General features: G+C 37.4%; 1 protein-coding gene across 4 annotated transcripts in view; it reads right to left on the reverse strand.

Moving 5' to 3' along the window:
• The window catches only part of espn (espin), an 87,374-nt gene that overhangs the window by 34,340 nt on the left and 27,864 nt on the right, over positions 1-25,170 (reverse strand). For all 4 annotated transcript variants that reach the window (XM_067413149.1, XM_067413148.1, XM_067413151.1 and 1 more), the window contains exons 5-8: positions 19,637-19,768; positions 18,898-19,129; positions 14,112-14,383; positions 3,194-3,355 (exon numbers count right to left, since the gene is read on the reverse strand). In XM_067413149.1, the coding sequence (XP_067269250.1) occupies positions 3,194-3,355; positions 14,112-14,383; positions 18,898-19,129; positions 19,637-19,768 (798 nt within the window). The remainder of the gene's footprint in view (positions 1-3,193; positions 3,356-14,111; positions 14,384-18,897; positions 19,130-19,636; positions 19,769-25,170) is intronic.

Consider the following 25,170-nt stretch of genomic DNA (forward strand, 5'->3'; position numbering starts at 1 on the left):
TTTGTAACAATTTATTTTGATATACTGTACCATGTTAGACATTTTACCAACTATAAGTAATATGCAAACTCATGTCAACTAGCAGTCATTAGAGCATTAGTAGACTGTCTGCTTAATATCTGCTAACACTTTATTTTAATGGCCCATTCAACAGAGATTCTACCGACTATAAGTAACTTTGCAAGTAAATGTCAACTTATTTTACTAATCCTAACCATAACCATAACCATAACCTGACAGTTTACTAATAATCTAAGCATTAGTTGACATGAAGCTACAAATTAATGAGAGTTAGTTGACGTGTAGTTGCAAAGTTGATTACACCTAATATTCATCAACAATATTATTGATTAGACTGCACTGACACTGTGAGAACTGAATTGATCTGTAGGACAACATCACTGTTTTTCTGCAGAACTGCTTTCTAGATGAATTTAACTAATTTAATAAATCATGATCTTTACAACAGAACTGAACTGACTGACATGACAGCTGAATGACACCGTTTTCTCTTAGAGCTGCAGTACAGTTGAAATTAACTGTTTACTCCCAAATCGTTTTCACTCCCAACTTGTCACATATTGACGCTTGGCACTTTTTAGCACACAGGGTACTCCATTAGTGTAATTTTTCGACACATAGGGTGCTCTATTAATTTAAATAAGAAAACTTTGGCATCATACACAGACGCCTTAGACATGGGAATGTTATCGCCATGATGAAATTATATATTGGATTATGATTTTTGCCATTATGACATGCTGGAGTTTGATTCTCAAATTTATTTACATTATTTTTTTTATTGAACACATAAAAAAAATGCAGCCCAAAGACACGTTACACTAGCTTTCATTGTAAAATGTCATTGACTCTTGTGTGTCTCGTGATCAATCGTGTCATGCTAAAGAGTCATGTGCTGTGCATCTTTTGAATGAGATATAAGTGTTTGTGCGCGTTCACGGGCGGCAAGATCATCATTTCAGGGATTAAAACATTAAGATCAACTCTGTTTTTTACATGAAGTTATCGTATGACTTCGAAAGGCCTGGAATGCAACATGAGTTAATACCTTTAGGTCTATACTTTTCAGTCAGTTTTTGCAATAAATTCCTGTGACTGTACTTTTATTTGCTTGTTACGAGTTTCATATTGTTTAGAAGTGGGTAGGTTTTTGGTATGAGTGCGGTTAGTTGCTCCAAAATATAAAAGTAGCCTATAAATATTCATACAATCATCTCTACTTTTAGAAATAATAACATTTCTCTTAATCTGATGCATTGGGCAAACAACTGAAATTAATGTGTGATGGAAAATGATGCTAAAGGGGTAACTTGTGTGTCAAAAAGTGTCACCAAGGGTTCCTCCTGCCCAAGCGTCAATACGTGACAAGTCGGGAGTGAGAACGTGTTGGTTTGCATTATAAGATTATTTCCCTGTTATCACTGTAAAGTTGCTTTTAAACAATATATATTGTATAAAGCACTATATAAATAAAGGAAAAAGTTAAAATGTCTAAAGCAGAAAGTCTAAAGTGGACTACTGAAATAAAATGTAACCCATTTTTGACATTATTTTCCCTCATATAAACCAGGGCTGTGTTTCTCAAAAGCATCATAAGTTGAAGTAGCCTCTGGTGACAATGTTTTCTACAATCTACTTAAACATACAATCCTGCTTTTCAAATAATAAAGGTTGACAGGGACCAGGTGCTCCTTTTCATGAAAGAAAGCCATATTGGTTTAATACAATGTATTTTGTTGATCCTAACCCCTAAATCCCTATCCCTAAAACCAACCCTACCCATAACCTATTCCCTGAAATCAGAAGGAAATGATAGATGAACAAGAATGGTAGAGAAGCCCCTAACTCTTATTGTAAGCCGAAACTTGAAATTAACTGTAAACCTAGTCCTCAAATCAGATTGGTAGCTGTTGTTCCAGGTTCATGTTCTACGTAGTGAAATCATCAGCATTATGTCAGAATTGTCATTTTTGGGCTAAATCACTTTTATAAAAAAATAAAATCAAATTTTTACTCCATCCACTCCCAATTTTTCACCAGGAGAAATAGCTGCTATGTATAAAAAACATTTTGTACATTTTCTTTCCCATGAGTCATCCTTCATTTATAAAAGGATAAATCTGCGTTAGTAAATGGAGAGATCATGGGCAAATACAATACTTCTAGGCCCCAGCCGTCAGACTTACATAACACAACAAAGAAAAGACAGTACTGTTTACACAGTAGCCAAATATGTTTACAATAAATGTTGAACTGCACTGCTAGCTCTGGGATGCCGCACCTTGCATGTATTTGTGTTGCAATGTGCCAGATGACAGAGTGAAGCCAGCTTGATTTAGACCGGAGACCGCTGACTGCCCAGGAAACAACTGCTCTATGCTTTGACAACCATATTGGTTGTGGTTTGATGTTGCATGATGTAAGCTATTGTTTCCTGCTATTGATACATTTATCATTCAGTTCTTAGAGTGAGCATTTTAGTGTAGAAACTTAAAGGCATGATGACAGTGTGTCTGTGCTTTACAATGTTTAGGATATTATTAAAAACTAAGAAATACCAGCATATAACGCATTTTAAAATGACAAGAAACTGCTTGATCAACATAACTTTAGAATGTATTTGCATTATTTCGCAAAATTGAACCCAGAAGCATTTTGGAAAAAAAAGTTTTGCTGGGTTTCTGATGATACCGCAATATATGCACTGTCCAAAAGAAAGACAAAAAGTATTACGTTGTTTGTCACACATTAGTGAAACATATATTATAGTAAATTTAATAAACCACACATGTGAAAACCTGTGTGAGCTTGAGGGGAATTCTGTACATTCAATAAACATTTCTGCCATTAAAGCAGCATTTGTTTGCAGATGACACTTAATATTTAGTTATCTAATAAAATGACATTGAGCGATATTTAATACTCTTAAATATAAGCGATATCCAAATACTCTTCGGGGCCTCTGTATACCTGGGATCACTAAAATACTAAACGCTTGCATAAGTATAACCTTTCACCACTTTTTTTTTTTTCTGTACTATTGTTAGTCTTACAGATTTTATTTGACACCCAAGCCCTAAGTCCATACATAAGATGTAAGCATACATCTGATAACCAATCTTACTTTTGCTAAAATTGAAAATATATGAACATAAGTATGTCATTGCTTTACCTCCTCGTTGGGTGCCATGGCTCTGTTGGGGTACTGGTCTGTGGTATCGCTACCCAGGGTTTTGTAGTAATCCCCAGTGCTGGGCTGCTTGCTGAAGCTACGAGACTTTCGATTAGAATCGACTCTTCGAAGTCTTTCGTGGCTCTCGCCAGGATTCAACTGCTGCAGAAATGAACAACACATGTTTAGAGATGAAAAAAAATGCTGAATTTTAACAATCAGTCATTGAAAGAAATATTGAAAAAATATCCATATAAATCAAGCAATTTAGTCCATATTTTTATTGAATTTAGGCTTTCATTCAAATATAAAAATTGATCGGCCAACATTTAAAGACGCTTAACCGCACTTGCATGATGCGTATGAACAGACCTCATTGGTTTTTCCTGAAGCTCAAACATGATGCGTAACATGAGAACAAACGTCATTGGTTCTTGCTGAAGCTCAAACATGATGCGTAACATGAGAATGAACCTCATTGGTTCATGCGGTTTACCACAACTGATTTATCACAAATTTAGACTAAACTGCTCGATTGAAATGGATTGGTTTGAAGTGACAAAGAGACTTTCAATTTAGGGACAGAAATTTTATAAAAAAGATTTTATAAAAATATTATATAATCACAATAATCTTTGACCAATCTTGACCTAATCACGGACTCTACCCTTCAGCATAACGGTAACCACTAAAACTCCAACATACCAGAAACAACTTTACATCCTGATACAACAGAACATTAATACATACACATTTCCGCCTATATTATTCATGTGCAAATGTTTTTTGTTTTTAGAAGCAATCCATTTTTGTAACATTTAATCCCCTTATACAGAGTACATTTTTAAAATTGTATATTTTAGGTAACTGGTCAACATTTTTATTCTCTTTTTAATAAATGTTTAAGCGATAGATTTTTTTTAGGGGGATAGCAATGTTACATATGAATAATTATTCATAGTCCTTATAATTATCACTATTAACTTGACTATTAACCTGGCTTGGCTTGCTCACAAAAATGTCGATGCAAGTTATTCAACTTAATATCCAAATAAAATTAATTTATTAGGTCTTATTTAATTCTATAAATTATAATACTGACCTGCCAGCATTGTTGCTTTATGATAAATTAAAATAAGCTGATAACATCACTGTTTTCTCTAGAGCGACTGTACAGCCAAATAATTTTTTGTTGCAATATTGTCCTGTTTAACACTGTAAAGCTGCTTTGAAACAATCGTCATTGTAAAAGGGCTATATAAATAAAGTTGACTAGACTTGACTATATATTTTGTGCCTAATAAACTCCTAATGTACCGCTTATTAATATCTAGTAAGGTAGTTGTGAAGTTTAGTTATGGGGTAGGAATAAAGGATGTTGATTATGGTCAAGCAGAATAAGGCTATATATGCTAGTAATATGCATGCTAATAAGCAACTATTTAATAGTGATAATTGGACCCTTAACTAAAGTGTTACCAAATATTGCTTAAATTAGTTTTAGAAGAAGTTAAATAAGTATAGAAGAAATATTGCATGCCACTGCAGAAGCAGCTCTCACTTTTTGAAATGACATTTCATCTTACATATTTGAATACTGACTTCCCTCCCCCCCACGCACACACCATGAAAAGGTGGTTATATTAACATTGTGTGTGACAGGCTTTAGTATGTAGTGTGACATTTCTTATATCATTTGTCAAAGAAGATTTTGGCAATTATCCTTTCCAGTGTTAATAGCACTGCTTGAAAATGCCACAAACCAATGACAGATATGTTGTTTTTACACAATTTTAAGTAATCTGTAACAGACTTAATAATTGAATTTTCATCCCATATTAAAGTTGCTCCACAATAGAAAAACCTGACAAATTAAGCCACATAATTCCTCTTGAGTTCATGTGGCAAAGCCTCATGTGACTCCAGCTGATTTAAAATAAAACAAAAAGACTTTTCATGGCACAAAAGCTGAACTTTAACATGGATTTCTGAGCCTCGCCGTCTTAGCAGAAGGCAAACAACACAGCAGGCTAAAAGAGAGACTGTCTGACCCCTTGTATGCTGTTTCAGTATCAATGCACTTAACGGTTTCACTTTCTGCACCTGTCACTCACTCGTATATGATAGTGAACCTTCATCACTGATCTAAAACCAGTTTTATCACCTCCCTTTGGGAAAGGTTTAACGTCACAAGAGAAGAGAAATGACATTAGAGCAATGTCGGACATGGTTTTCAGAGTTTCTAGAAAATTTCCAACACAAAAAAGGCAAAGCTTTGTTTCTCTTAAGATTTCCCTAATGCAAAGTCCTTAAATTTGCATAGTAATCAACCTTATGCAATGCAATTCTAAAAACAAATAATGTCATAGAAAAGCTAAAGTAAAGCACAAAATGTGATATATTAATCAGGTGTTTGATGTTATACTGTCATTTAAAACATTAAATGTACCTTTCATAAAATTAAAATTAAATAAATAAATATAAAAATATATTTAGGGTCAGAAAGAAAGGAAAACAGCACAATCTCTGCCTGAAAACATATGCACACATCCATGACAATAAATTTGAATTCTGTCATCTGTTGGTTTTTATTTCTCACGCCGGCTCTATTATCCATTCATATTCTTCCAGCATCCAATTTGCATCGTTGTCACAAGCATTGTCCTCCCTGTAGAGTCACTCCCAGTATAACTTGAGTCATCCCAGTGTAGATAGTTTGATTATCATACCTCAGGGAAATCGCTGCGTGAAAGGCTAGCTGACCTCCATACAATGTGAACGGACCTGAGCCTATTTAAAACCTGCTGAATTTTTCATCACCAGTCACCAATACTTATTCTCCAGGCTTTTGCAACACACAAAGACTCCGATCTAAAGAGTATGCAGTGAGGTTAGATAAAGCCAAATTGAGAGACGAAAATGAATGCAGTGCAGTTGAACGTATAAATGATTCTGCATTCAATGCATTTGAAAGGGTCTCCAGGTTATCACAGGTTACTAACCAACCAGACATCCAACCAACCAGAGGTTACACGATCTTATAATAACTAAAGATAAGTAATAAAAGAAAGGCATTCCTGCAAAACTGACAAAAACACCTATTGCAGCTGCAAAGACACTTATATAATTAGCATACACACAAAGCTTAAGTATTTACAAGTAAACCACACCAACACAGTTTTAACTCTTGCCACCATTATTATTTCATAACAAAATAACACCGAATTGCAGTCTTACCCTTTCCGACTGCCCTTATTTCGTTCCACAGTGCCGTCACCTTACAGGAAGGTTTAAACTGAGAGCCGGTAGATGCACAGGTGTCACAGGATCTCCATTCTGCTGTGAGTCATTCTACCTGACACACGACTTGCCTTTCCCCGCCCCTTTCAACAATCACATCCCAGGGTGATGACTTCACTGCTCACCTGTTAACCAACCACAGGTCACAGCGCTCATGGTCTCTTATGCAAACCATTGTGACAGTGGCTAAGCATGGCCGTTCCGACTCAACTTTCTCACTGGTCGAAGGATTGCATTATGCACACCGGCCACTAAAGGGAATCTGATTACAAATAAAAGTGGAGATCTCTCCCAAAGGCAGCTGATTTACGGAAATAACAGGGGGCAGTGGGTGATAAGAGTATGGCAGAAGAGAGCAAATTAGAAATAGAACATAATGTGGCCCTTTTGTTAAAGTATTATGTTTAATGCATTAAAAATAAGCCTAAAAGTGAACTCAGGTGAACTTATGTAACATTCTAGTTGAGCGAATCATATCCTAATATGGGCCTAAGTTACTAAATGGTGTGGTATTCAAATGTATTATAGCTCCATAAACAAACTAACCTTTAAGTGAGTTGAACTAGACTAAACACAACCGAGAACTGTCAGTATGTGGTTGCTATGCATACTTGTGTTAACACATGGTATATAAGAGGATGCTTTTTCTTCAACACACATTGTTTCCTCAAATGTTTTCCCTTCAAACCATGATAAATGTGTGTGTGAGAATAAGTGGAAAACAGTATGCAATGATATAACGAGCGTTACAGATCTGTACATCTGAATGTTAAATCTCTCTCCATATACTGTATGTGAGTATACCTCAAGTGTTAGAAATAACATTTAAACGAATGAGTCCCTTTCTGATATTTCTGAGCATAATGTTAATAACAGCACAGATAATTTGATGAGATGTTCAAATGAAAATATTTTAAATGCAGAATTGTTTGACACTTTAGATTCTAAGGTCTTCCTTTGCTTTTTTATTCAATCCCAATGCTGTCTAAACAAACGAGATAAAGATAACTTCTTTGTGATTTCTCTTTTTTTAAATGAATTCAATCCTGGAAGGTTCCATCTCCAGAACATGTAATCTGTTAAGTAAGTGTTTGATTGGCAGCTCTAAGTCCCGCCTCACGGGCAACTCCACCCAACAGCATTACAGCTGTTCTGCAGCCTAAAGTCTCTGACCATAAAAGGCAAAGCAGACTGCATATGATTTGAGACGACAGGTTCTAGAAGATTTCTTCATGTCTTATTAAAGTATCTATTTTCATTAGAAGGAGACTACTTTTTTTCTCTGTAAAGTTCATTATGTACTAAATTAGTCATGATTTGGTGGGAAGAACATTTTACATGAAGTACATCTTTTATATAATGTACTTAACACTGCATTAAATATTTCCAGTTTATGGGACCTTTTGAGTCACTTGAAACTACATAAAACCCCATGTTATATGTACAACTATTACAAACTAAAAACTGTCATTATAGAACCTTTTTTAGCATAAAAAGGTTTTATGCTAAAAAGGTTCTATAATGACAAGAAAGAACTTAAAAAGGGCACTTAAAAAGGGTTCTATATAGAACCTTTTAGGGGTTTCAAATACGTAGCGCTGACACGACCTTTTAAGGTTCTATACAGAACCTTTTCTTGTAAGAGTGTATATCCCTGTTGAGGTTAGGTTCTGTTTTGAGTTTGTTTGGTCTTCAGTCACATGTGTTCCTTTGTTCAGTTACTCTATCAGTTGTCTTTGAAATGTATTTGATCTGCCCAGGTGTCCATCATTATTTCCCTCATTTGCATGGTATTTAAGTTGCAGTCTTTTCAATGTTTTCAAGGTTTGTCCATTCACGTTAATGCTTTGGATGTGTTTATTCATCTTTATTATTTGGATTTACTGTCCGAGTTTGACATTGAACATCTAATCTAATCTTCATTTAAGTGTGACAATCCCATAATTATTATTGTATTACATTACATTGCATTACATAATTATATTATGTGTTACAAACAACAATTAAGACAGTATAGTTGAAAGAACATAAACTTCCGAATGCATAATGTTGCTTTGATATAGATGGGGTAAATACAGATATACAGGTTGTATTTTTAAGTACTTGTATCAATTATTCCACACAAAAATATGTATTTGACATGTCTAAATCATCATGAAAGGAATTATATTGGCTAAAAATGTAGACTGACAACATTACTAAGTTATTCTTATAAACTGGTTGCAAATTATGTTAAGATATTAAAAAATAGTGGTTATTTTAATATTGATTGTCAATAGACTGATGTGCATTACTGTAAACGCCACCATTTTTTAAACATGTATCAAACTTTGAGGGATAATCTTTCAGCATCTGTTCTCCTAAAAAGTGTTTTTTTAGGAGATTTTCTAAGGTTGTGATGTTGCCACATCCCCAGGATACACTAAATATACAGGGACAATTGTTCTTCTAAAAACTCCATGGCACTACGCTATGGCTCAGTGGAAGAGATACTGTCTGAGAGGAGAGACAGGGGTCAGGCAGAGGGTCATTCTGGGGGTCAGGAGTCACAGACAAGGTCTAGTTGAAGGTTTCATTATGCTCGGTGGATAAAGTAGGCCTAGTAATGGATGCCACTGCAGTGTCAGGGAAAGTTATTGTATTGAAAGTTACAATATTGTGTTACTTCTTAAAAAGTACTAATTGTGTTACTATGTTACTTTTTATAGAAAGTAATGTATTATGTTACTTTTGCGTTACTTTTCTCACCTGGGTGGAGCTTGCTTGTTTGCTTTTTAATAACAAAAATAGAAACAAAAATTATATTCTAGCAAATGTTAATGCCCTTTCACCCCAAAAGTGAAAGGAATAAGCTTCATGATGAAGGGAATGCACATTTTACATCTATACAGTAAAGGGCAAAGCCTAAACAAACATTTCAGCTGTGCTGCCAATCTGGATTGCTAAAGATGAGAAGAAAGTTTGACACTCTTACTTGACTATCTGTTTCTGTATCTGAATCTGTTTTTGTGCAAGTGCAGTGGCGGGCCACACCTAGGCCTTCAGTGGTATCCTAACTGAATGAATCCACCTCTTAATAAAATCCTCATGACGCCACGGCTATAGAAACCATCGATATTACACAGAAACGCAGTATAACAAGGTGTTAAATCTCTCATGAAGCAAGAATGAATTCCATTATTAAAGCAGGAAACCCAATTAACACAATTCAACAAGTCTCCTTTTACTGCAGCCATGCGCATCATATCTAACAGAAGCTTCGATCCACTCCAGGTTTTCCGTGCATTTTTGTTGTAGGCTAACTTTTTATATTTCTTTGACCCGGGCAACACATGATAACTGAAATATGATTGGATAAAAGCTCAACACACATTAACACAAAGCTTTACCACACATTTGTGGAAAAAATATATATTAAAATTGAAGTCAGTAGTTCTGATAGTAATTAGAAAAGGCCTTGCTGGCCCTGATGGCCCACCACTGTGCAAGTGAGATAAGTAATTCTCACATTTAATCTAAAACTAACCATCATAACCATCAAAGCCTCTGCACTTAGTCCTGATTTCTCTTAAAATGAGGACCTTCAGTCAATAAAAAGGAAACATAGTAAGTTTGAAAAAGGTAGCGATATATATAGATATTTTGTTGTAAATGTAAAAGAAATGTGTTAAGTAACCAGATAAAAGTAATTTGATTATGTAACTTGTGTTACTTGTAATGTTTTGCTCCATGGATGCCACAACTTTACCTGCACTGTGTAACCTAAATTTGTACCTAAATTTGTAAAGCTACATTTATGATAAGTTACATTCAGACAGGTTAAGTGTTCTGAACATTTTGGGTCCTCTGAATATGTATATGTATTGCATACTGAGTGAAGTGTTGTTCTGATGTTTTTGTCCATCAGTTAGTCCACCATAAGGTACAATGCTACAAGGTTTGATGGGAAGATCTGAGCGTGCAAACATGCCAGACAACAAGTGCATTATCAGCTCTTCATATTCCAAAGATGCCATTAGTACAGTTGAATTCCCTGTAATGTTCTGAGAATTTGTGTTGGGATGTGCTGGCATATCCGACAGTTAACATAATTAGTTAAATTAATGTCAAGTCTGTCATGCAATGCATCAATAGAGCATTTGGAAGGTCTGCTTGGCTAATGGAAGCCCTCATTAACGGGAACACAAAAGTAGCATTGTGTTTTTGTCTATACGAGTGTTTGAGTCCATATCGTGTGTGTGCACCTGCTCTGGGCTTTGCCGCATTGTGTTGATTAGTGTACAGAGTCTTTTTTTGTTGTTGCACAGATTGAAGTTTGTTGGCCAGACAACAGAAGATGCACTGCTGGTCTGATTATCCAGCTTTCTAATGGCCGCTGTGCACCACTGTGTGCTATTTGTGACAAACCGCTGTGATTAAGTTCATGGAGATTAATTAGACCATATTGTGTTGCTTTACTGTCAAAGCTAACTGAGGTGTTATCTTACACCTACATATGTATTCCATGCCAATTAAAAAGGGATGAGATGATAGTAAGTGTGTGTTAATTAGATGTAAAATCCACAGGGAGTGCTTTGCTATTATGGGCATATACGGAGAATGACTAAAGCTCTATGGGATATTTAGTCACACAGGACTCAGATGGGATGCAACTAACTGGTCTTTGTAATTAACTGAGCCATATAATTATATCATATTGTCTTTGAATACACTTATTTTAACTTTTTAAGATTTTAAGTCATTAACATCATAATAGTGGTTGAAATATAAAATATTCTGGAATCTTTTAGTTCTGTTCTACAATCTAGTTAACTCATCATGATTTTAAAGACAACATTAAAAGGCCTTCACAAACCCCTTTATTTCTGTGGTGTGAATTATTTTACAGGATGCACTTCAAAAAGCTTAAAAAATCATTTAAGATGGAGGATGAGCCAAGAGAAATATAGATTATTAATATACATAAATTGGATTAAAAAATTTAAAGTATTGAAAAAATTAAATGAGATGAAAACATTTGTATTTCATCCAATATTTCACGATATTGTGTGCCCACATAATCTTAGTGAAAGTGGTAAACAGATTTAGCTTGCTGTCTGCTATAGAGGGGCTCGGAGAGGATATTATACCTGAGCTCTGCAAAATTTTACAAAAAAGGAGGCGCAAGGAAGGAGGGATGCTGCAATAACTAACAACGGGATTACGGGAAGAGGTAAGAGGCTGCTGGTTTTATACCTTGGTATTAATTGGAAGATTAGATGGGCGCACTCCTCCCCAAAATTATGTTTAATAACTTCAATTCTGTATGAAGTGTATTTGATGTTTTTATATTTAGGTCAAGTTTAATTCAAGTTTATAGCACTTCACATTACTTCGAAGTAGATAATCATGATATTAACATTTAATATTAATATCTTCATGCCCATATTTTAGCAGATAAGAACAGGGTAATACTATAGTTTACATTTTGAGACGTTATAAGCAATCAAGAAACTAGGATTTGTTATATAATATATCTCACTCTACGTGAGTATTCTGAATGTTTGCAGATATAGCGTACTGGTGATATATGGATATATGGAACCAATTCTGGAAGATGTGTCTCTTGTGCACTTCACATGAGTAGTGTTATTATGCAGAGTTGCCTACATAGAGCATTTTAAATCCTGCCTTTTGTGTTGCGGTACATGTTAATTTATAGTTCTGTTCTGATTGTGAGCTTTACGTGCATGAGAAACAATAAAATGTATGAGGCCTGTATATAAGCATACAAGATTATAGCTTTACTCACTCTTGTCCACTATTGTATAGCAATTCACGTTAAGGCCTTTATTCTATACTGTCCATTAGTACAAATAAGATAATGCTCTATGAATAAACATTGTGATTCAGTTCTTTAATCCTCATGGCTTCAAATCTGTTTGATCAACAGCAACATATTGAAAACGATGACTCACTATAGAGGTCATGTGCGCTGCACTCTGAATGGACAGATTTTCAGAGTAGTTCTAAGTGAAATAAACGATGATCTTTTTTAAACGGGTTATGAAATGCATTTTCAGATCTGGGACCTGGGTCTGAGCGCATGGTTTTGAAGTGCTCGGCGATGGTGCACTTAGGGTGTGTCCGAATCCACTTTTGCTAGTTTAACGATGTAATAACCGGTCAGCGTGCCTGGTGCATTGTCTAAAAGGGTTGTACCTAGTCTCTTAATGAGTCATGGGTATGTTTTGGGTGTAATGTCCAATAAACCAATCAGAGTCTTATCTCCCATTTCAATCAGAGTCTTATCTCCCATTAAAAGACCAGTTGCGCTTGCACCATGGCGGATTTGCTATTTAAATGACGGAATTTACGGGCGGAAAGACGGAATGCTTCTCCAGAGAGGAATCTTTTTTTTAAATATATTTAAAGGGGTGATGAATTGAGAAATCAACTTTCCCTTGAGCTTTTGATATCATGATAATTTAAGATTATCCTGTACATTTTAGAGCTGAAAACTTCCTTGTTAGTCAAAGAAAAGCTTTTATGTGACATAGTGGCGAAACACCGCCTCTACAGAATAATAAGAATGTGTAATTCAGTAGCCCCACCCACCGACTCATCCAATTATGCCATTAGCCATTAGCAATGAACACGTCGAAGATAGCAAGATATTGTGGAAGAACAGTCGCTGCATAAGCTTCTTTTGGATCCTAATATTAGGAATGTGTGATACTTCATATATTTTAATGAAGTTCCAGCTCACATGGGGAAGAACGCTTGTGTGTTCGCTTCATTTCACTGTGGAATCATTTGTAAACAAGTCTAAGGTGGATTTGCAGACACAATTTTGTGCCTTCTATATTGGATCCGACAGGAATGGTGCAACAAACTTATGTGAGTAAAACATCTTTTTTATATGTAATAGTAGTCCAGGGGCTGTGTGTTTTCCAGACAGGCTACCAAAATGTAGGCCTGTCAGCAGAAATAATAATTTCTTGATCTGGGCGCACACGTGCACACGTGCACACGTGTCTGTGTTCACGCTTATACCCACAGATTTTCTAGGTACTCAAAATGCTTTATTTAAAAAATAAATTACCAAATTGCCTTAAAATGTGGATTTTATTGAAATTTTAAATTTTAGTTAATACAATGAACATTTCTGAGAATCGACAACCTTTATTTGAATATTATTAAAAGATTTTGTAGGCATATTAGGTAATTGTGCGTTTTATTTGTGAAGACACAGTGAAACATGCCAAATTGATTTGTCACATTTTTTATGTTGTTCAGATACAATAATATTTTGAGTTTTTATTTATTAAACCAATTTCCTTCATTGTATCAACTCAAATTTAAGTTCAATAAACTCACTCGGACCCAGGTTACTTACTTTTTTAAGTTAAACCAACAATATTTTTTTTTTACAGTCTATAGAATTGGGGAATCTCCTCAACCACCTAAATGATGCGACTACAGCCATATTGCACTAGGAAACCCACCACACACCAGCTTATTGGTGGGGAGGAGACCGAGTGATGAAGCCAATCATCGGTATTCACTAGTTTACAAATTCTGATTTGTAGCATTAAACAAGATTGAACATGAAAATGTATACTGAAGTATAGCATACCTCTTTTTTGGCAGCGTCATTGTCCACTCTACGAAGGTTCCTCTTCACCTTTAAGTATTCAGCAGACGCTTCCTCCTCAGGTGGTTTGGGTGGGGGGTAGGCAGGTGGGGGAGGTGGTATGTGTGAGGAATCGGATGGAGGTGGGGGAGGGGGAAACGTTGGAGGGGGCGGCAGGTGTGCAGGTTCTTTTGTATTCTGGGAGCTTCCTGCCTCATCAGGATTCAGCATGTCCATATAGGTCTGCATGTCTGTAATGGTTGAATCTGTACCTCCTGCAATAAAACATGTTTCTTTAATTATACATTGATCTAGTCAAACATCAAAAATATTATGGAGTAAATCAAATATAATGTAGTTTAATGTAAAAAAGAACATTATTACTATATTTATGAAAATATATATTTCACTGTGATATTTACATGATAAATCTCTTATAAATATATTATTTTATAATCTTGTCACTAAATTGTGAAAAAAAAAATCAGACTTTTAATCAGTTGCCTGTTGTGTTATTTTTCACTTATCTGTTTATTATTTTAATTTATAATGAATTGTTATCTTTCTTTCTTTCTTTCTTTCTTTCTTTCTTTCTTTCTTTCTTTCTTTCTTTCTTTCTTTCTACAGAAGTGAATGGATAATTATGGTTACATTGTTTTCTTCAGTGCTAAACCACATAATTATTATTATTATTATTCAAATACTCATTTTCAGTTCTTGTTTAATATACATGTACTTTTTTAGTTTATTTTAGTCTTGGGAGTATGTCACATTTGGAAACACTCATTGCATCTTATTGTAAAGATTAGCAAAATGCATTCTATACTTATGAAGGTATTCACAGTGATTACTCCAATCATGATGTCAACCTAATAATACCCCCTATACATGTAATAGGTGAAAGTCTGGACACACCCCATTCATTATTATTACCACTGTTTGACATTTTAGAATAATAATCATCATTATTAATCAAAACTATAAACACAAAATGTAAGTATTGGAATGTTGTGGTGGTGAAAATTTGTAATAAATAAAAAGGTTTTTGATAAGACCATAAAAAAAAAATTCTGTCAAGTGTGTCTAAACGTCTGAATGCTAGTTAAAGTATAAAAATGTATGCCACTTCTGTATATGGATGTTCTAATTGTGTCCACTAGAGGACATTACTGGGACGGCTCACAGCAGGTTTCCTGGACAATGCTATGGCAACATGGTTCTGAATGAGTTCTGCTTCAGTAAGCTCAGCTATTCCCACCATTGTTAAGATAATGCCTCAATCATACTGCATTGAGCATATTTATGTGCAGAGAACATGGGGTATTGTCATTTTAGAGGGGGAGTTCTATTCAATACAGAGGAATGCACAAAATGTGAAGAGAACATTGTGTATCAAATTAAATGGTTCAAAGGGTTCAAAGTATGCGGTTGGTACATTTTTTATGTTTTTGAAAGACCTCTCTCATATGCTCATTATACCTGCATTTAAAAAATATATATTACAATTTAAGTGATCTCAGATCATTACCTAATATCATGTATACTTAATTTACCTAAGGCTGCAAAGCCATCCCCTCATTTCAAATATGGCAGGACGATAACCGCTCCGACTAAAGATTGCTTTGTACATAATCTTCCTCATCAGTTCCATCTCCTCAGCATTACAGATAGCCAAGAGGAACTTGATGTTGCAACAGAAACTATTGACTCTCTCTTTATTAGCACTTTAGACATAGTTGCTTAGTCATAGTCATTAGGATATGTACCAAAAACTTTTAAGCTGGCTTATTAAAAAAAACGCAACTCGATCCTAAAGAATTAGTCAATTACAGGCCAATCTCGAATCTACCGTTTCTATCAAATATACCAGAAAAGGCCTTGTCTTCACAATTATGTTCCTTTTTTAGAAAGAAATGGTATATGTGAGGATTTCCAGTCAGGATTTAGACCGTATCATAGTACTGAGACTGCTCTAATTAGAGTTACAAATGATTTACTCCTATCATCTGACCGTGGTTGTATCTCTCTATTAGTGTTACTCGATCTTAGCGCTGCATTCGATACTATCGATCACAATATTCTTCAGAATAGAATCGAAAATTATGTTGGCATTAGTGGAACTGCATTGGCATGGTTTAAATCGTACTTATCTGACCGTTATCAGTTTGTAGCAGTAAATGAAGAGATGTCACACCGATCACAAGTTCAGTAAGGGGTACCGCAAGGCTCAGGGTTAGGACCGTTGCTTTTCACACTGTATATGCTACCACTGGGAGATATCATTAAGAAGCATGGCGTTAGTTTTCATTGTTATGCTGACGATACTCAGCTCTATATTTCCTCACGCCCTGATGAAACCTACCAATTCACAAGATTAACGGAATGCATAGCTGATATAAAAAATTGGATGAATAGTAATTTCCTGCAACTTAATTCAGATAAAACTGAATTTTTAATTATTGGACAGAAAAGCTCCATCTAATTCACGGCAAATGCTTTCAATGCAAAATGCTGAACAGTTCGTACATGCGTTCATGAGCTCAAGGCCAGATTATTGTAATGCTCTACTGGGTGGTTACCCTGCTCACGTAATAAACAAACTCCAACTGGTTCAAAACGCAGCAGCTCGAGTTCTTACTAGAACCAGGAAGTATGATCATATTAGTCCAGTTCTGTCAACACTGCACTGGCTCTCCCTATTAAACATTGCATACATTTTAAAATCTTGCTTATTACTTACAAAGCACTAAATGGTTTAGCTCCCTAACACATTATACTCCATCACTTCTATTGCGGTCTCAGAACTCTGGCCAGTTGATAATACCTAGAATATCTAAATCAACTGCAGGCGGTCGATCCTTTTCCTATTTAGCACCTAATCTCTGGAACAGTCTTCCTAGCATTGTTCAGGAAGCAGACACACTCACAGTTTAAATCTAGACTAAAAACACATCTCTTTACTATGGCATACACATAGAAAATTTTTAACTTTCATTATTCAAATCAATTGTTAGGCTGCATTAACTAGGTCAGCCGTAACCGGGAACAGTTCCCACAACGCCTGATGTCCTCGTTACATCATAAAAAGAGTGGCATCTACGCTAATGTTAGTCTCTCTGTTTATCCCGAGGTTTATCCCGGATCCGGGCCGTGTCCGGATCGGATGGTGGACCTGCGCCTGGACATGACCAACGCATCCTGGAGTGTCTGCTGAGACCGTGTCAGTTGGTGTCTCCTCTGAATTTGCCTCACCGGCACGCTCAAACATGCTCAAAAAACCTGTCTCCGGTGCAGTAATTCCGATCTTTCATGTATTCATAATCTTGTGTAATTGACGCACCATCCTAAAAAAAACCCGTCTCTTCCGTGATACCCTGAAATTTTGAATATTCTGATCTAATATGATTTCTGACCTGTAAGGTTGCCAGAATAATAATCATACACTGTGTGTTAATAGGAGAACTGGCACCCCGACTGAGTCTGGTTTCTTTTTAACATTTTCAATACACCCATCGAGTGCCTTGGAGTACTTTTGCTTCTAAACATTTATTATTGTTCACGAGTTCACACTTTCAAATAAGTCGGATAGATTAAGTTGGTAAATGTATTTGGTGGTCTGTCTGGGGAAAGGACTCTGAGCTTGGAAATTGGCCCGAACGCAGAGGAGTTATGGCAGCTTATCATTGGCAAATGCTGTTCACGTGAGCACCTCAACACATGCAAAATTTAATTAAAGTCAAATAAAGTTGAATAAAGTCAGTATTCTTGTTTGCTTTTTGCACACAAAAAGTATTCTCCTTACTTTATAACATTAAGGTTGTACCACTGGAGTCACATGGACTATTTTAAAGATGTCTTTACTGCCTTTATGGGCCTTGAAAATGTTAATTAAATTGCTGTCTATGGAGGGGTCAGAAAGCTCTCGGATTTCATCAAAAATATCTTAATTTGTGTTCCGAAGATGAATGAGCATGAGGGTGAGTAATTAATGACAGAATTACATGTTTTGGGTGAACTAACCCTTTAATATTTTTATGTAAAAAAAATTAAACTATGAAAGTATATGACATACTTTTTTAGGATGCTTTGATGAGTAGAAATACAAAAGAACAGCATTTTTTTAGACAGTTATCATTTGTAACATTATAAATGCCGTTTCTGTTACATTTGATAAATTTAGTTCTGTCAGGTCTATTAAGTCAAGAACAAATAAAAATGATTTAGGATTTTTTTAATAAATTCCAATTCAAGTTGATAATTCTGAATGAATGTTTTGGCAGTATGGCTCTGTTCAGGGAGTCCTCTGACCTTTCATGAGCACCATGAAATAGCAGAGAGTCAGAGGACAGCAGCAGCATTAGGGAACGCTCGCACAGTTTAGGGCTGTGAGAGCTGAACTATTCCCCCTATGAACAGAGCAGCAACGATGACAAGTAAAATGCCACGTTATACACAACATGGAGGAGCTGGGGAGGTGGTGGGCAGCAAAGAGCTAGCAACAGCAGTTTGAATCTGAATCAGTCAGCGAACTGAATCTTTTTGAAGATGCGCGCTGTTTATATCAAGCCATTAGCAGCGAGGGGAGTTTGAACAGCTGATGCACTGATGCAAATCAGCTGATGCATCCCAGCTGAGCAGAACCAGCTGATGAGACCAAGTAGCGTTAGTAGCGTCTTGACTACCTAGCCTGCCAGAACTGACGCTTAAGCTCAATTGCTGAATAAAATTATGAATTTATTATATTTTTTAAAATTCTGATATGTGGGCTTTGCATGTGTGTTTGTCTGACCTGTCGGTACTCTTGAGGGAGGTGTGCCACTCCTTTTCTCTCCAGTACTGGATTGGCTGGAGTTTGCAGAGTCATAATTGGACAGCGAGCTGGATGGCGAGCAGATGTCAAAGTGGGCTGTAGGGGGGGCTGGGGTGGGCAGGGTGGCATTGGGAGAGGAGAGGCCTGAGTCAGGTTGCTTATACTCCAGATCTGCCGAAGGGTCCCGTGACAAGACGCGGTGTTCCACACTCTGAGATGAAAGCTAGTGTTATTGTTAGGCATAGATTAGTGACACATTTGGCATGTTGAGTTTAAAGATGCATGCATTTTTTAAGGCAAGGAATTACCTTTGATACACAAAAAGTTATTTACAGGCAGTAACAAAGAGATTGCAGCTGATTATTGCAAATAAACCACATCACTGCACTGGGGACATGCACACTCACAATAATCTTAAAATGTATAGCATGCATACAGAAATTCTTGTACACACAATAAGCGCAAGTAAATAACTTTGAAAATTATAAATAATTGTATCCTGTTTTATATAGGTAATCCCATAATTGAACACATTGCCTTAAAGAAAAAAAGGAATGAAAAAGGAAATTACCAGACACACAAAAATATTTTTATTTTTATTTTGTACTACTAAGATTGCAAACATAAATATGTGTGCAAATGTGATGAGAATTTAACATTTATTTTGTTGGACAACCCTTGTTTAAGACTGTGTGTGGCTGTTTCTACAGTATCTCACCATGTTTTCGACAGTACGGAGGTACTTGGCACACTGTTGATGCCCATTGTATTCAGCTAGGTCAGCTGCTGAGAATCCATCCTGGTCCCGTATTCCCATATCCACTCCATTCACTACCAGAATTTGACAGCACTACACAGAAAAACATTTACATGAACTCCCAGGTAATCTGGGACTGCTACAGTATATTACATAGATTTACTTCTGTCTGCTAAAGCAAGCATTACTATTCATATTGCTCATTCATAAGGTTAGGGATGTGAACAAACCATTTTTTTAAACTATGTAGCATAATCAGACATATCTCTATTATACACCGAGTTTTGTTGCTTAAATATATAATATTTTTGACTTTGATAATGCCTACTATCTATACAATTCTGCTATCAATACAATAATGCTCAGCTCTTAGTATTACACAGCCTATTACACAGAATTGTGCATATATTTTAGCCTAAACAACATCAGTTAATAGAGTTTGTGTTCTTCCTGTAGGGTGTGAATATTTGTCTGTTGACATATGAGAATATATGAGACATATATTAGTATTAGTGGTTTTAATGAATGCAGTAAAGGGGTACTTTGTTAATGACAGCTGTCATGCGTTTAGCCCTCAGGTGGAGAACAAGAGACAATACTCTCTAACTGTTTCTTTGCCTCACTTTTTTTTGCCAGCTACCCTCAGACAGATAATGTTACAATGTTTGGTTCCTTGCCACTGTCGCCTTTGGCTTGGCTGCTCAGTTGGGGACACTAAAATTATGATCAAAATTATTCAACTAAATATACAAATAAAATTAATTAATTAGGTCTTATTTAATTCTATAAACTATAATACTGATCTACCAACAATGTCGCTCTATGATACATTAAAATAAGCTGATAAAATTACTGTTTTCACCAGAATGACTGTACAGCCAAATCAAATTTGTTGCAATATTGTCCTGTTTAACATTGTGAAGCTGCTTTGAAACAATCGTGATTGTAAAAGTGCTATATAAATAAAGTTGATTGATTGAATGAATAAAGATGCCTTGCTTCTGTGCAAAGTGCTATGCTTTTTGCAACCTGCTTTACAGCCCTTTCACAATAATCTCATATAAGTTATAACAAATACACTTTTCATTTACTTATTCTGTACTAAGAATATATTATTTCTAATAATAATACATTGTTATTTAATTATCCTAATTTTGTTTCGGAGGTCTCCGGCAATTGTCACAACTTGGTGTGGTAAACAAAAAACACAGGAACACAGGAAACAGAAATACAAGCACTAAATTAAAACTAATAAATCCTCCTGAAGGGACATTCCTGCAGCACAAACAGTCCAGCTGTGTAGTGTGGAAGGGTCTTGAAGGTGGATGAGTACTGGCGATGTATATGGAACTGAAGAACTCTAGGGGCAAAACTGACAAATACATAATCAGAAGAGGTGGAGACCCAGCTTGAACAGAGGGTGCAACAGCCCAGGGTGATATCACAGACCCAGAAGTCCACGGCGTGGGGGCCCCTGAAAACAGAGGTGACACTGGAGGTAGTGAGGACATAGGAGGAGATGGAGGGAAGGGGGAGTCCAGCAGACCTGCAGGGGTGAAGGACTGAGGCAAAGTTGGAGGCCAACTGCGGAACCAGGATGACAAGTGTCAAAGGTGAAGTTGGAAGGACAAAGAAGCATGGTAGAGCCCTAGGATAACAGATCACAGTTGAGCTGAGGGAGCGCAGAGCCAAGGCAGAGCCGACAGGATAGGCCTGGAGTCATGAGTCTAGAGCCCTGAGGTGCAGCTTGGTGATCAGGCGCAGCAAGGCAACACTTGGAACAGGCACTTCGGTGTTACTGGCTGGTTGAAGAGAGCACACAGGAAGAAACCGGCTGTACACGGAGGCTATACGTAGAATATAGCAACATGTTAGATGTCGCCCAGCCCACAGCTATACATATATCTGCCAGCGAGGCACTTTGCACCATAGCCCGGGAAGAGGCAACATTCCTAGTGGAGTGGGCTCTCAAACCAAGCAAGCAAGGCACTTCTTGGATTTGGTACGCCAAGGTGATGGCATCCACTATCCAGTGGGCCATCCTCTGCTTGGAGACAGCCTTTCCCTTCTGCTGGCCTCCGTAACAGATGAAGAGCTGCTCTGAGGTCCTGAAGCTTTGTATTCTGTCCACGTATAACCGCAGAGTGTGGACAACACAGAGAAAAGCCAGGGCTGGATCTGCCCTGCAGGTTCACCACCTGGTCCCGTAAGGTAGTGGTGGGAACATATCCGGGCTAGGGTCTCAGGACCATGTTAGAGTTAGCTGGCCCAAACTCTAGGCACGATTCGTTGACCAAAAATGCCTGCAGGTCCCTACCCCTTAAATGGAAGCCATTGCAGCCAGGAGCAGTGTCTTCTAAGACAAGATTTTTAACTCTGCTGACTGTAAACGTTCAAAGGTTGATCTCTGCAGTGCCGTAAGCACCAGAGCCAAGTCCCAAGAGGGTATGGAGTGAGAGCTGGGTGGATTTAATCTGCTCCCCTCAGGAACCTGACCATCAGTCCTCAAGTTCCTCAAGTTCTAGGAACCAGGTCCGGTTGGGCCAATACAGCACAACTAACAAGACCCGCTCCTAGTCCTCACTGACTTTGCACAGTGTCTGTGCTAGAAGGCTCACTGGGGGAAACACATACTTGCATAGGCCTGAGGCATGCTGTCAGAATGAATATGGAGTATGAAGTCCAAGTCCATACTGAGAAAAGAGATCAGGGACAGCCCGAAGGGTAGACTCTGTACTGATATGCCCGCCCCTCGAACACAAAGCATAGGAGCGGTCTGTCGAGGAAGGAGCGAGACATCTTGATCGTGTTGAATAGTGTTCTTCAGGTTGATCACTGCAAATCAAATCTCGGAGATAGATGCACCCGAAGATGTGTTTCTGCATTAGCATCTTGAATGGCTGCCGGGTGAACTGACTTCCATTGCAGAGTCATAGTACAGTTGAGCCATCGAGGCCAGCTGGGAAGTGCTAGCCAAGCTCCCAATGATCAAGCAAGCAGAACCAAAAGATGTACCCGACTTGGACGCCGTAGGAACCCGAAGTGTGGTCTGAGTGTGCAACCCTTATCTGCTTCCACTGGGGGGGACGTGAGGGTGTATGGAGGCCTCTTGAGTGCATCCTGGGCACAGCCTGTGTTCCCTGCTGGCATGGAGATGAACCTGTGGGTGACAAGGAATAGTGTTGTACACCGCCAAACTCGCTCTCTTGGCACCAAAGTTATTGGAAACAGCTATATTATTGAAGTTTTAGATGGAACACAAATTAACAAACCACAAAAAGTTCTCCCTCCAGGGAAAGGAGTTGTGTGGTCCCCTCTATCTCTGGGGGCCCGACTCAGGATCGTTTGGACTTCTGCTTGCTACCTAGCTTAGCAGTGGCCTGGGTGGGCTGGACGGCCTTCTTGTGCCCAGTTCCACACTCTTGCTCTTGGGCTTTAGCAGGAGCGGGGGTGGTGGCAAGGGGATGCTCTCGGCGATTAGCAGGCAGAGAATCTGGCTGGGGGGTGGCTGGAGGCAGCAGTGGCTCACCGGGGCAGGATGTGTTTTGATTGTTTCTGAGCAGTTGAGATTTTTTGGGCGAAGTTCTCGACTGCATCTCCAAATAGCCCAACTTGGGAAACGGGGGAGTCCAGGAACTGATATTTATAGGCAACCCTCATATCTGGCAGGTTGAGCCAGAGATGGTGCTCATAGACCATCAAGGTGGACATCAGCTGGACCAATGTACAGGCTCCGTAACCTTTGCCCACTAGGGTGGACATAAACGTACAGACCTTGGATGGGAGACACAGATTACCATGCCAGGAGGAAGTGGACGCTGGACACAGTTGCATCTCGATGGCCCATTCCACTGGAGGGATGTTCGCATACCCCTTGGCTGTCCCGTCATCGTGGGTAGTTAGGAGGGAGGAGCTACTAGCCTGGTTTATGGCAGAAAAAGGTGCCGTCCATGACCTAGTAAGCTCCTCATGCACTTCTGGGTTCTCTCTACAACTCCACCAGCTGCGGAACTGCAGGGGGATTAGGGGCCCGCTGAGATTTTCTTGGTGGGGTAGCCCTAACTTTGATCCCCAGGTCACCCTGGCTATTGGCCGTTTGCCAACTTCTTTGTTTACAAGTAGCACGCAGAACCTCTGCAACTCGGACGTCATTATGTCAAGCCCGTCCACCAACTCTATACACAATGTGATTGGCCTGACCAGAGTTTGTTTTTTCAGCTTGCAAGTCTATAGAGAGTTGCTAGATGACCCTGGCTCCAAATTAGATTTGCTTCTGCTAGGGTGCATCTAGATTTCTAGGCTATTGGAGGAAGCAGATAAACATCAAATTTAAATTTTTGGGTTAACTATTCCTTTAACGCCAGTACTTTACTTGTAATTAAGTATTATCTGAGCAACGTAACATTATTTTCTTTCCACCACTGCTGAAACAAGTGATCAGTAATTCCAGTCTCATTTCCTTCATGAACCAACATTGCTTTGAAATACATTTGCATAATTTCCGATTGTCCGTATATAGACAATTTGCAGGAATTATGCAAATGTGTTACAAACCAATGTTGGTTCATGCAGGAAATGACACATAACAGTAATTGAGCAGTTTAGGCAAGAGACACGTTTGCTTTATATGATGACAATATTTTTAATTAGGCTTTTAATTACATTGATCAAGTAACATTATAATAATCTCACCTAAATGTTCTCAAATGTGCTCACTCAATGTATTTGTGTTTTTAGAAAGGGGTAACTTTGTTAAAAAAAACTACAAAACCCAAAAAAACTACAGTATTTACTACAGTCACAAGAGTATAGTTTTAATGTTACTTTCAGTCCTGCATTTCACGGCAGTTCAGAATCGGTTATTTGTTTTGGGAAACAATAACTCCATTCATCGTGCACTTTGATCTTTGACTTTGCAGACCTTTTACATTCACAAACAGCTATAACATGTAACAGAAGCAAGCTAGTGAGAGCTATATATATGTAAATCTCACTCCCCTGGCTTCAAGAGGCGCGCTAGGCAACAATTTAATTGGTAGGTTTCTCTAAATTTGCACCACAATGACTCGTGTTGCATTTAGTGAACATTAGTGAACATTTGGCCATATTTACTTTATTAATACTGATCTCATTGTGCATGCACATTTTTTAAAAATAATGTTTCATCAAAAACAGTTATTTAGGTGGTAAAGATATCAACCGATAATAATAACAATAATACGAATAGTTAATAATGTACACTGCGATTGCATTTTCATGTTGTTTTTATAAAGATTTGTATTAAAATTCATATAAATAATGTCTTCACAATTAATGGTGTTCACAATTCACAAATACTTTTTAAGGATTTATATTTGAAACACAGTATTCAAATGTCTTAATATCATAATATAATTTGTTGTGTTTTAGATTTCAGAGCTATATATCCTATTGCAATAACATTTGAACGACAAGAGAGATGTAAGAAACATCAATATTGTTAAAATCGTTCATGG

The sequence above is a fragment of the Pseudorasbora parva genome, chromosome 13, assembly GCF_024679245.1.
Source record: "Pseudorasbora parva isolate DD20220531a chromosome 13, ASM2467924v1, whole genome shotgun sequence".
NCBI classification, from domain to species: domain Eukaryota; kingdom Metazoa; phylum Chordata; class Actinopteri; order Cypriniformes; family Gobionidae; genus Pseudorasbora; species Pseudorasbora parva.